The sequence below is a fragment of the Leptonotus elevatus genome, chromosome 6, assembly GCF_054856555.1.
Source record: "Leptonotus elevatus isolate MCC_2025b chromosome 6, RoL_Lele_1.0, whole genome shotgun sequence".
NCBI lineage: Eukaryota > Metazoa > Chordata > Actinopteri > Syngnathiformes > Syngnathidae > Leptonotus > Leptonotus elevatus.
The window spans coordinates 9,598,004-9,611,067 of NC_141244.1; the positions used below are offsets into that span (position 1 = coordinate 9,598,004).

The following is a 13,064-nucleotide window of genomic DNA, read 5'->3' on the forward strand; positions in this document are numbered from 1 at the left end:
GGGGGGGTTTACACCCAGCTACAAGTCACCAAGTCATTCATTTTACATGGTTTTCTAAAATGAAGCAACACAAAATAAAATTACTAAACTTTTTTTATTTATTTTTACAAAAATAGGAATCATTTAAAAAATATATCTAATTACAGTGGAATAAACCCTAAATTTTGCTAAATGTATATTTGTATAAGGCAGAGTGTAATAATTCTCATAAATGGCAATTGGTAAATTTATAACATACTAGCTAGATTATTTCATTTTCTCAAATGCTTGTTTTCTTTCCAGTGGGGCCCTCAACACGCCTCCCACCTTCATGTTGTCTCATATAATTAGCAGTAAATAATTCGATAGCTTTCTTTTCTGGTCCCCAAGTGTGATGTCACTGATGTGATGCCATTTTTGATTTTCGATAACCATCACCTAAAATTAAATATGACGTCAATATAAATGTAAACATTTGAACGTCAAAATTGTTTTCTCAAACATGACAGAGCCGCCGCATATACACACGTAATCTTTGGTAGCTAGCTCCTATTTACCCACTCATGACGAGTGACAAATGTAAATATAATGTATAGTAATAAAAAAAAAAAAAATCTATTCCCTTTTGGCTTCCTCCTGTGGTAGAGATTCAGGCGTGGACCCATGAAGCAACAGCAGCCCACACAGCGTCAGAGAGATGCCTACCCAGTACAGAACTGCTTGACTCTCACCAAAAATAATCTTCCCCATGATGGCCTAAATGCACACACAAATAAGAGTGAAATGAGAATTTACTGTCATCCATGCACCTTTTTTTTTTGCACCCATAAAGTTCGAGACGTCTTCTTACCGACGAGATGAAGTTGCCTGCAGTAGTGGTGGCAGTAGCCCTGGCTGAAGACGAGCTGTAGCGAAGAGCTTTGGAGAAGAAGGTCCACATGACAGCATTGCAGAGGAACATCAGGCCGACGCACAGAGCCCGCAGTGGCATGTGCAGCTGCAAACATGACATTTGACATGTAGGCCGTTGCCATGGCGACAACGAAAGGGAAACCACTATATATGAACAGGAAATTGAAGCATTTGCAAAAATGTGGTAATCAAGACAGTTTTGCTCCTATTGTTGTCTCATCACTCTGACGCGTGCAGTTTTACCAAATAAATGACTGCACAATGCACAACACATGTTCAAGGAAGTGATCTCTTACCCAAAGACAGACAGTAGTTTCATCGTGTTGCTCTCTTGACGTGCCACTCAGTCCAGCTTCACATATTTTCTCCAGGTAGTCAGCACCTAGAGTTAGCTTAGCCGATAAGGAGGCGGCAGCACCCAAACAACCCGCCAACAACGCGTAAATTGAACCCGAAATCATGCCTGGAGCAGGTGGAGTGCTTCAAAGTTACTTTACTTCTTTTACAGCGATGGGGAAGATGTAAAGTTAAATCAAGTTAGTATTAACCGGTAGTTGCTTCTTTGCAGAGCAAAAGATCATTTTATGTACATTCATTAGAATAGACAGTCAAATGTTTTGTTTGGAGTTCAAATGAATACAGTTCAATAATTTATGATGAAGTTTATTTATATTTTTGATAATGAGTTCAAATTATTTGCAAATTACACCAAATATTGACATGACAGAAAAATAATTTTGAAGGAAATTTTGACATCCGGGTTGAGTCCTGGTAAATGCTTAACACTCACTTCTACCAATCGCAGTAGCTCCCCAGGGTCATGTGACATGGCCGGCGCGTTTTGATGACGTTGTATTTTGCTCCTAAAGGAAACCCGACGTTGCAACAATTTATCTGTTTTTCTTGGATCATTTGTGTCTTATTACACCGTGATGAATAAGAGCAAAGGTAGTGGTGTGTCCTGGGTGAAACCAGCGGAGCCCTCCTTTTTGAAGAAGTTCAAAAATGATGTTGGATACAAAGAAGGCCCGACTGTTGACACTAAGGTATGTATTGTATGTGGTTTGGCTAATGCGGGAATCATGCAAGGTAAGGTAGCAACAGTCAGGATACGGTTCGTCAATATCAATTAAAACGTTTTGAACATCACATGGACTATGTATTTGTAATCACCAGCTTATTAAATAATTACACATAAATGAAGTCCCTTGCTTCACTTTTGACCACCACGAGGAGGCGGCCAATGAACACATTTACAACCCCAATTCCAATGAAGTTAGGACGTTGTGTTATTTAAAAACAGAATACTGTACAATGATTTGCAAATCATGTCTAACCTATATTTAATTAAATACACTACACTACTGTGCCTTACACTTGATGTCACCCTGCAGCGTCAGGAGATGCCAAAGCTGGATGATGACAGTGGGAGTGATCGAGAGGATGAATTACCTCAAGTTGTTGTCCTTAAGGATGGAGACCTGACCCCAGAGGAAGCTAAACAGCTCAAGGAAGAAATACAACCTAATGGGGAGTCAGAGAAAAGTAAGATATTTTTTAAAAATACAGCTGCTCTACGTTTTAGATTTGAACTTGTATTTCTTGATAGTGGGGATTCTAATCAAGTGCAATCTATAATTCAAATCTGTTTTTTAATTATTTTTTAATAATAAAAAAAAGCCCCACATTATTAATTATAATGCTAAGTGAAATCAACTAATCCAGGGTTAAAATTGTCTTTTGACAATTTTGACATTCATAAATTTTACATGAATGAAAACAAATAAATTGTAGAATAAAGTGAAATTACTTGCCCTTTGCTGGCGCAAAAATAGAAGGCTAGCTTCTGAAGGCTAGGGGGAAAAATTGGTCACAGAAATCGGTCAACATAACGCACGGACATTTGTTGCGGACGAATGCACTGTCAGCGACGTGGCTGCCGGTGAAGAATACAGAGAAAGGAAAAAAAATATGCCCAAAGTTTGGGCTTGATTTTTTTTTTTTTAAAGAAGTAAAAAGTGGATGTTCAATGCAATGGGATTTTTAATTCGAGAAAAGTTTTGTGATTATGAAGCATTCGACTTTTGAGGTTCCACTGTAAATTTCACAATTGGTTGATTTTGAAAGCTTCGTTCTTATGAACCCACACTCCCATTATGGCTCACAGGTGACGAGCCCCCCGCGGATGGTAAAATCCTCTTCAAGAAACCTGCTAAGCGCTCCTCCTCTGAGAAATTTCAAGGAATAACTGCCAGCTCCAGCAAAAAGAAGCGGGATGCAGTGGAGAAAGAAGAGAAGAAAGAAGAGAAGAAAGAAGAGAAGAAAGATGTGAATTCTGGGAAAAAAGTGAAAAACAACAGCCTTTTGTCATTTGGCGGTGAGGAGGAGGAAGACGAAGACTAGCACTGGACTCTGTTTTGATGTTTGTTGAATCACGTTACGAATAAAAAATGAGAGCGGAAGAGCATGAGGGACTTTTTTTCTTTTTCTTTTTGTATGTCATGGTGTGACAGTAGTGCAGTACTTGTTTTGTTGCTTGCTCAAGACTCATTCTAAATTCTAAGACAATACTGGTAAGTGACTTTTTAGTTCAACTGTTAAGGCCAAGGTAAATTACCATGGCATAATTTATACTGTATGTATACTACAAATGGCAGGAATATTTTAATTATTGTGTCTTCACTTTTGATTTTCAAACAAATATTCTAACACGGTTATTAAATTAGGTCTCCTACTGATTTGCATAAAGTGTTATTGGGAAGATGAATGGAACACCTTTGGCCAAACGCAGCTATGGCTTCAAATCGCACCTGAATAAGACATGGCAGAAATACCAGCAATATCTGTATTGAATTGTCACGTTTGAATTCAGTGTTGAGCTCGACTCCTTTTGATATCTAAATGGAAAGAAATCCATCACCTGATGTAACGCGTTATATTATGTTCTTGATGTCAGTTCCAGTTATGAAAAAAAAAATCCATTCTCATCATACTCCTTGCTCCATAGTCCCAAATGGGATGTAGCAATGTAGCGCTCTCTCCACTGTTCAACACATTTAGGTATCAATAAATAAGCCTATTAGGTTACTCGGCTTCTGCATGTATATAGTATGTCTGTCTGTATTTGTTTTCTATACGATGATCTTAATAGTGTATAGTCCGCATGGTAGAATTTTAATGCATTCAATTAAGCATTGGCTGTATAAATATTTTCTAGCTTCAAAGGGAAGCTGTACATGTATCAGTGCATTAGTTTTAATGCAGTTGTATATTGTTATGTATCATTTGATTTTTATGTATCATCTGAACATTAAATATTTCAACGTAGTCTGTGGTGGTTGTGTTGTTGTTGTTTTTTGTCTCTGTTCTCTTCAACAGCTTAGTCATGCAACACACGTGATGTGTATGCTTTATTTTCCCTGAGCTCTTTTACTGTGCAACAAGTGCAAGTGAGTCCATTTTGTTTTGCGGCTCTCTTCTAATATCGTGTAAGAAGTTCGGTTCCGGCCTTCCTGTGCGGAGTTTGCACGTTCTCATCTCCATCCGTACTGTATGTCTTGTTTAAATCGATATGACAAAGGGGGTTTGATTTTCATCGTCTTACTTGGTTGCCAGTTTCATGCAGTCCGCCTTCTGTGAAAACTTCTGTGTGCTTAGCAATAAAGCAAATAGATCATTGAGATGACATGCTGTGACCATATGAAATTATATGTGACACTAAAGTGCCTATTAAGTGGAATGGATATCCTTGTGTACACACATCTCCACCTTTAGTACATATTGTTTTAAGAACCTACATTGCTGCTGCCGTTTTCAGAGTGCAGTCAGCGCTGTTTATTGCAAAACACCGTTCCCATTCATTTTAGATGGTGCTATTATATATAGTTAGAAATAAATGATTATTATGAAGTAATTAGAAGCTGAGCTAACTGGCATGACAACATCAGGTCAAACTGGCAAGATTCTGAATCGCTAGCAAGGTTGTACCTTGTTGTCATGTGTGCATGATGTGTTTTTCTATTGTCTTGGTGTATCGTGATCTGTGTGAAAGCATGTGAATATTCTCATTCATCCAAGTCATTTCACTCTCAGGGCATTGATTGCAACTAAACTGCTTTGGCTCTCTTAGAAAACGTTTCACCTCTCATCTCAACAGGCTTAATCAGTTAACGCACAAGACTAGTTAGGACACTCTATGGGATATATGCCACGGAGGAGGCGGGACTTCCGACTTCCTGGTTTTCACACATCAGCTTTGTTTACGTTTCCTGTTTGCGACGTTTGGGCCGCGTCCCAGTTCTTGCGCTTCCGCCTTTGTGCCCCTCGTTTGCGCGTTCCTGTCGACGGGTGCGAGTGTGTAGCGTGTCTGTCTCAGTTGTCCGAAGCATTTCAGAGAGGGAGCGCAGGGGTGAGGGTGCGAGTGTTGGAACGCGGCCATCAGTGGCCGGAAACGACGCTAACGTGTGGAACCCGGAAGTCGGAAGTCTGTGGCATCAACCCCATAGATGTTAGTGTGGAAACTAGGGGGGGAATTGCCTCGTACATGGCGATTCAATCCGTATCACGATTCGATTAGATACCGATTAATCATGATATGAATCTATAAGTCGATTATTGCGGAAATGGGTTTTTTTCAAAATTTTGAAAATACTAATGAGTAGTGAAATGATACACTTGTGATACTGTTTGACTCCTCTAGATGGCTCTCTTGGTTTAAATGGGCCAGCTAGCTAGCTAGCTAAACAGCTAACCAGACAGACAGACAAATGAAGCTTTATGAAGCACCTGTGATATTTTTGGACTTCTCTAGATGGCACTCTTGGTTTAAAGGTGTTAGCTAGCTAGCTAGCTAAACAGCTAACCAGACAGATAAACGGACAGATGGACAAATGAAGCTTCATGAAGCACCTGTGATATTTTTGGACTCCTCTAGATGGCAATCTTGGTTTAAAAGCTAACCTCAAGTAAGATGTTTTGTTGATAAGTTCTACACCGTCAGCAGGGTCCTGATTGGATGCATGAGAGTTCATCCAAAAGGTCTAAATTTGCTTTGTGGGCTCGGAGAAGACATTCGACCAGGTCCTTTGGAGAGTTCTTTGGGAGTATGAGGTACCAGACCTGATCGGGTCATCCAGTCCCTATACGACCGATCTACATTGCCGGTAGTAAGTCAAATTATTTTCATGTGGGGGTTGGACTCCATCAAGGTTACTCTATGGACAAAATGACTGTAGGAACTTTAAACTTGTCCACAGGTGAAATTTTGAAACACCTTGTGCTCTTTCACACATACATACTAAACTGACTTTATACTTTATACAGAATACAGTCCTTAAAAACTGGAGCCAACATATTGTGTGTTATGTAATATCCTGGTACTCCAGCTTCCCCCTGACTCCAAAAACATCCATGAATATAAACTGAATATAAATTGCTCATATGCAGTAATGATTATCTCTATGATTGACTGGCGATCAGTCAAGGGTTAGTCAACGCTACCTCCCAATTACAAGGAGAGGTATTACTGCCAGCATACAACCTCAGCCAACCTTGACTGGTTAAATAATGCTTAAATAAACGTTATTATTACCATGCAGTTGTATGTCTCTGTCAACCAAGCGTGTTGCTGTTTTGCCACCTTTGCTTTTATTCCTAACCATAGCGCAGCAATAACACACCATTATTCAATATACTTTTCACTCAGCCTGAATGGCATGTTGATTTTTTTCTGTACACATCTCTGTCTTTCCCTCGCGATGTCCCTGATATAAGTGTCCCTCCTCCACTTCTCCTGATACCCAGCACATGGCCAGCTACAGGTATAGTAATGATGCATCTTTTCCTATATGTGGTGATGATGAACCGTAATAAAATTATCAATAATGTGTATGTATTGTGTATTACATGATTGTGCCAAATTTAAAATTTACAAATACTTCTTGCAATACTAAATGCTTGCACAAAATTGAGCCATTTTTATAATTGCTTATTTCCTGAGTTCATTCAATTATAATATTTTTGATAGTCTCCAAATAGAGCATAACTGTGTGCTAAATCATTACTCTCTCAAAAAACGTCCACAAATGTCTTATGTTGCGTTAATTGTAAGTGCTGTTGGAAAATGGGAAAATTTTCCAAAAGCAGACAGATCAGTTACAAAAAAATTGCAGATTTTTTCATATTTGACGCAAATCTCTTTATACACGGGAAAGGTTATTTGCCAGGTATACAAGTTATACTTGTGATCATTTAGAACTTTAGCTAGTTAGCATTTGATATTGTAATAGATAGTACAACAAGTGTATGAAAGAAGTAACACATGACAAGCAGCTGTCGTTGCTGCCAATCGATAGCTAGTGGAAGAATAACAATGTTAACATTGGTTAACGTTAGTAAACCAACACTCTTAACTTTTTTGCCCTGTTTTAAAAGTTGTTATACCGTACTTGATGTTTGCATGTCTGACCATTTCCATGTTTTCACTTCTCAGCCATGGAAATAAATCTTTTCATGTGTTTGGCTGCGGCGACACTATTTCCAGGTATTAAAGGGACAGTCAGTGATCCCTAGCGCCATCTAGTGGTGAACAAAAAATGCATTCATTTTAAAACGGGGGTGGGGGGGGTCGCATAAACATTTTTTTTTATACATATATATATATATATATATATATATATATATATATATATATATATATATATATATATATATATATATATATGTATAAAAAAATATATATATATATATATATAATCGTGGGTCTAGTAATCACTAATTATATTACATGGCTGTAATCTCACCTTACAAGAGCTGCCATATTTTGCTGCCATCTTCTTGCTACGAATGCCCAAAGGAAACTTCACAAATGTAGTTAGCCCTGGTGGTGCTTGCATTGAGTGTTGGACCCAATGGGTGGACCGCCGCTTACCTACCACAGCTGGGGCCTGCAGGTGATCGTCACTGACTCCCGTGATTCAAGCTCCCGTTGCTTGTCACCTCCTGCTTTGCTCTCACAAGCTTTTACTAGCTCCTCCCGCTAGCCGCTCTTGTTAGCCGCCCCAGCCTATTGCTCCGGCTAACTCATGCTAACCGCTAGGGGTGTTAGAAAAAAATCGATTTGGCAATATAACGCGATATTACAGCGCGCAATTCTAGAATCGATTCAATATCGATTTTTAAACATTCATTTTTTAATGAAAATATTCAACAAAACGTCTTACTTAGGGTTAGGATTCACACATTAAGCATGGAAGAATGTTCTATTAATAGAACATTAAGCCTTAATATTTTATTTCAGTGCTGTTCAGACATGAAACAGACTGCAACCTGTTTGCTAAATGCAGTGTCTCAGTTATAAGCCTGAATTTTCAGATAAATAAATTAATTTTCATACAGTGTACATGTACAAGTTTACTGATTAGTATTTTCCAAATTAGATTTTTTTTTAATCGCAATAATCAATTTATAGATTAGTATCAGGATTAATCGGTATTGAATCGAATCGTGACCTATGAATCGTGATACGAATCAAATCGCCATGTGCTAGGCAATTCACACCCCTGCTAGCTGCTCTTGTTAGCCACTCCAGCCTATCGCTCGGACTAACTCCCGCTAGCCGTTCTTGTTAGCTGCTCCAGCTAATTCCGTCTGCTCGGGATGCTCGCTTGCTGACGCAAAATAAGAATTGGTGGGAGTTTTGCGAAATCTGGTCGCTCTGAGCCACCGTAGTGTGCGTGCTTTTAAATGCTATTGTTTGACCACTAGATGGCACTAAGGACTACACACTGGGGCTTTAATATAAGCAGCAAGTAACATCGACATGTGTCGCAATTGCATAATAACGCTCATGTGCCTCTCCAGTTTGTCATGGGTGTTCGACAGGAAAGGAGTTCATCACAACATTTATTCCCAACTTCCAGAATTCTTTCTGGCAGAGAATCTTTGCAGGAAATGACCATAAACTCCAAATGGTTCTGACAGCTATGGGCTCTGCCGCTGATGTCCACATTCAGGTCAGAAATACTGTGAAGTATATTTCTGTAGGTGGTGCTAAACAAAGGTTTTTTCATCAACTATAATATGTTGTCTTTCGTCCGGATGTGTGGGTGTAATTTGACACTCAAGTAGTGTTGAGCCTTCTTTCACAAATGAACATATGTCAACCTGCAGGTGGCTTCTGTGAACTACTTCAAGAAGCTGACCCTGTCCGCGGGTGAAAGCCGTTGGGTTTGTCTTCCACTCGGAGCCGAACTGCAGCAGCAACTGATCAATCTCAAGTCAGCGGTTCGAATTTCATCCACTGCTGAAATCTCAGTGGTTTCTTTCAACCGGCGAGACAAAACAGGAGACGGAACGGTAGTTTCTCCAACAGCAGCGCTCGGTACTGAGTACATCGTGGCCACACCGCAGGGAGGCACAAAATGCATGGACAAGCTCCTGGCTATTGTTAACGGCGACAGCCCGAATACCATCACCATCTCACCTCGTGCCGATGTGCAGCTACGAGGTGGGGTCCGTTGGAAAAGTGGGAAGCTGGTGACCTTTACCCTTGCACCTTTTGCGTCCTACCTCGTGCGGAGTCACAACACTTGGATGGGCCTCGTTCGATCTAAATTGCCAGTGGCGGTCCTAGCGGGTCACCAGTGTCTGTCAATGGGTTCGGGATGCGAGCACGTGTATGAACAGCTCCCCCCTGTGGCCAGTCTGGGTAAACACTACATGGTGCCCAGGACAGGAAGTTGTAAGGCCACAAACTGGGCGGTGATCGTCGCGGCTGAAGACAATACGGAGCTGACACTGCACAGGGGTCATCATTCAGTGCACAAACAGTTGAGTTAAATATTGCACAATTCTTTACATACTTCTAACTGTGGTATATATACTACAGTAAATTATTGCACAACATTTGTCTATAGAGGCCACAAGATGTCGGTAATTGACTACTTTTGTCTAAATGAAGAAGACCTTCTACTCCAGGGGTGTCAAACAAACGGCCCATGTGGATCGAATGTAAACTGCAGTTTTTCCACTAAAATGAACTGTTCATGCTAATTTTGTACAATGACATTCAGAAATTTGTCAGCTAGTCAGGATTTAATGTTTTTGTTAAGAAATTTAACACTACTCTGCAATAAGATGATCATAATGTACTTACATTTTTATAATGTACCCCCCCCCCCCAAATAAAAAATTAAAACAGGCAATATTTTGACCTGTTATATATAGCTTAGCGTATTAGGCCACGGACATACTGGTCAAAGATCAAAGAGAGTAAGAGTAAGATCAAAATTGGATAAAAGTGAAACCCCCAGGTGCAATACGGTTATAAGTTGGCACAAAATCATAATTTTCAGTGACAAATGGAGAGAAAGGTAAAAAAAAAGAAAAAAAAAAGAAGTGGCAAATCCAGGTCCAGAAAGTAAAACCCCTGCCACAGTTTGTCTTTAGCCCCTTGTTCTAGCTAGCTAGCTTCCTAGCAGGTATCCAAGCACCCGGGTAGCTAGCTTGGGAGCTCGCTAGCTAGCGCCTGAAGCTAAAACCAAACTGTGGCAGGGTTTATACTCTCTGGACCTGGATTTGCCACCTTTGCGAATATGGTCATACATTGTACAGTACATCTAAATACTTCTGTAATGCCCATCTTCTTTTCTTCATTTGCATGTGTCTTAAATGTAGTTTTTATTCCCGAATAAGTCCAAGTTAGCTAAATATTGAGCATTTTAAGTTGGAGTTTGTTCACTAAATGTTGGACTGTCTTGTGATCATTTGATCTGAATACATGTTAGTTATAATGATAATCTGCAGGTTGTTTAATTACGCCTCACTCAAAAACAAAAGTCAATGCCATTGTTTCATTGACAATGCTCATTCTTTTCAAAACGCCCCCCTCCCCCACACAAAAAAAAAAACTTTTCTTGAACGTTTTAGGACGAAGCCAGTGATCACGATTTAACCGGATGAAGTTGTTCTTAACATCATTTCTTTATCTGCAGTTGTTTTCTTCTTCAGCTCTATTCAAATCGTATCTGGCTTCTATACCAACAGGACACTGAACACAGCTGGACTCGTCACCTTCCAGAAATTCAGCAACAGCCATCCACTAGTTGTCAAAAGCAACAAGAAAGTCATGGTGCTCCTGCTTAGCAACAACAAACCACATGACCCGTTTCTGATATCAGTGACCCCCACCTGCAAGCTGTCCACTGACTGGGCCGTGGAGACAGTGGATGGACTCTCCAACACGGTGGCCATTTTGTCCGAGAGGGAGGGCTCGTCAAGTGTGAAAGTGTGTGTGAAAGGACGGTGCCAGTCGCCTCGGTGGAATAACTTAATTTCGGATCAAAAGTGGGTGTGGTCTAATGTAGCTGTGGGGACGCAGAAGAGTCATGTGACAGTAGAAGGCGACGCGCGTATGGCTGTCTACGTCTATGGTGGCAAAAGTCGGCATGCGTACGGAACTGCTGGAGTTTGCTCTGCAGGTGCATAAAAACAGATACGGGCCAAATCTAACAGAAAATTCAGACATTTCGATATGGAGTGCTGTACTTGTGGCTTTGTGTGTCGTAGGAACCCCTCTTCCTCCGCCACCTAAGGATCCTTGCGAAGATATCAAATGCCGAGAAAAGGAACACTGTGTGAATGGAAGATGTGTGCACTCGTCCACAGCAACCTGTCATGCCCTTGGTGACCCCCACTACTTGACATTTGATGGCAGACGTTATGACTTCCAGGTAAAGTTAGGACGCTACCAGCCATTGACTGTAGATTACATATGATATTGTATGCATCTTTCTCTTCCACTTTATATTTCATTGTTCAGTTCTTAACATCTCTTTTTGAAATCCCAATGTCGTCTTGGTGGTGGTAATTTTGCAATCGTTACAGTCTAATTTGAGTGTGGCGGATCTTTCCTGCAGGGTTCCTGCACTTACATTATGGCAACAGTTGTAGAGAAGGCGCCGCGCCTTCCGCCTTTCACTGTGACCACCAAGAATGACCACCGAGGTAACCGGCGGGTTTCCTTCGTGAGGACTGTCACCGTCACTGTTCACGAGCAAACAATTATCATTGGCAGGCACAAAAAACACGTCCAGGTAACACGTGAATCCAAATGTAAACAATTTCTAATGTAAAATTGTCACTAGTCATGGCTTCTAATGTCGGTACTGGCCAAGTGAGTGTGGGTGTTTTCATGATTCTTTTCAGGTCAATGGTGAACTGCAGTACTTGCCGGTCGTCTTATTAGATGGGCGGATTTCTGTGAAGCGTAGTGGGATCTACGCTGTCCTCAGAACTGACTTTGGTCTGACTGTGAAATACGATTGGAACATGAGGCTTTACATCACCGTTCCATCGTCATACTATAAACACCTGGGAGGCCTCTGTGGAAATTACAATGGAGATAAAACAGATGACCTGCCTGAGCCAAAAGGTAACCTGGGGCAACTCTGCATTAAGGATGGGGCTCGCTGCCCCACCCGTTTGTGCTGGGGGGTTCAAATAGGTGTTCAGAGGTAACGTGTGCCATGAAAAAGGAATTCAAATGTGCACCTAACAGTAAAAGACAATTTTTTAAATTATTATTATTATTTTTAACTTTTCTTAATATGTAGCCTGTGTGCTGTGTTTTTCCCCCCATATAAAAATTCCTTTACACAAGAGCAATATTCTCGTAACTTTCAACAGTCTTTAGGTCAAGATGTGTTCATTGAAGTATATAGTCCTCAAATTTGTTGTCATCATTTGAAAACGACTTATGATAATGTCGTGGAATTAACTCATTCACTGCCGTTGACGGCAATAGACGTCAAAAATTCATTTGAACTATTTCTATTAGTTTCACATTTTTTTGAGTGTGACAACCTAGCATTTTTTTATTGTACATTTAGAACGGATATAAAATGTGTGATTAATAGTGAGTTAACTATTGAAGTCATACGATTAATTACAATTAAAAAATTTAATTGTCTGAAGCCCATCATTTTTAATAATCTTTCCTTTTCTTTCAGGCAATGATTTTTTTTAAAAATTGTAATTGATCACATGACTTCACTAGTTAACTTAATCACGAATTTGATATCTGTTCTAAATGTACAAACGATTTTTTTCTAGGTTTTCATTTAAAAAAAAGTTTAATTTTTGACGTCTATAGCCATCAATGGCAGTGAATGAGT

General features: G+C 40.0%; 3 protein-coding genes across 3 annotated transcripts in view; 2 read left to right on the forward strand and 1 right to left on the reverse strand.

Annotated features, from left to right (window-relative positions):
- Nucleotides 1-75: 75 nt before the first annotated feature.
- LOC147171977 (transmembrane protein 42-like) lies at nucleotides 76-1,414 on the reverse strand. Its single transcript, XM_086079482.1, has 3 exons — nucleotides 1,188-1,414; nucleotides 830-976; nucleotides 76-735 (listed from the first exon to the last, which is right to left on the reverse strand). Exons 1-3 carry the CDS (start codon nucleotides 1,350-1,352, stop codon nucleotides 595-597), a joined length of 453 nt encoding a protein of 150 aa, XP_085935608.1. The 5' UTR covers nucleotides 1,353-1,414; the 3' UTR covers nucleotides 76-594.
- A 296-nt stretch (nucleotides 1,415-1,710) lies between these two features.
- Nucleotides 1,711-4,218, forward strand: kiaa1143 (KIAA1143 ortholog). The gene is made up of 3 exons (XM_086079481.1): nucleotides 1,711-1,937; nucleotides 2,286-2,436; nucleotides 3,059-4,218. Exons 1-3 carry the CDS (start codon nucleotides 1,824-1,826, stop codon nucleotides 3,292-3,294), a joined length of 501 nt encoding a protein of 166 aa, XP_085935607.1. The 5' UTR covers nucleotides 1,711-1,823; the 3' UTR covers nucleotides 3,295-4,218.
- Nucleotides 4,219-6,640: 2,422 nt separating this feature from the next.
- Nucleotides 6,641-13,064, forward strand: part of LOC147171979 (IgGFc-binding protein-like) — a 28,536-nt gene continuing 22,112 nt past the window's right edge. The window contains exons 1-8 of the mRNA XM_086078014.1: nucleotides 6,641-6,710; nucleotides 7,382-7,432; nucleotides 8,752-8,903; nucleotides 9,061-9,719; nucleotides 10,936-11,369; nucleotides 11,458-11,621; nucleotides 11,808-11,984; nucleotides 12,097-12,322. Coding sequence (XP_085934140.1) covers nucleotides 7,384-7,432; nucleotides 8,752-8,903; nucleotides 9,061-9,719; nucleotides 10,936-11,369; nucleotides 11,458-11,621; nucleotides 11,808-11,984; nucleotides 12,097-12,322 — 1,861 coding nt within the window. The 5' untranslated portion in view covers nucleotides 6,641-6,710; nucleotides 7,382-7,383. The remainder of the gene's footprint in view (nucleotides 6,711-7,381; nucleotides 7,433-8,751; nucleotides 8,904-9,060; nucleotides 9,720-10,935; nucleotides 11,370-11,457; nucleotides 11,622-11,807; nucleotides 11,985-12,096; nucleotides 12,323-13,064) is intronic.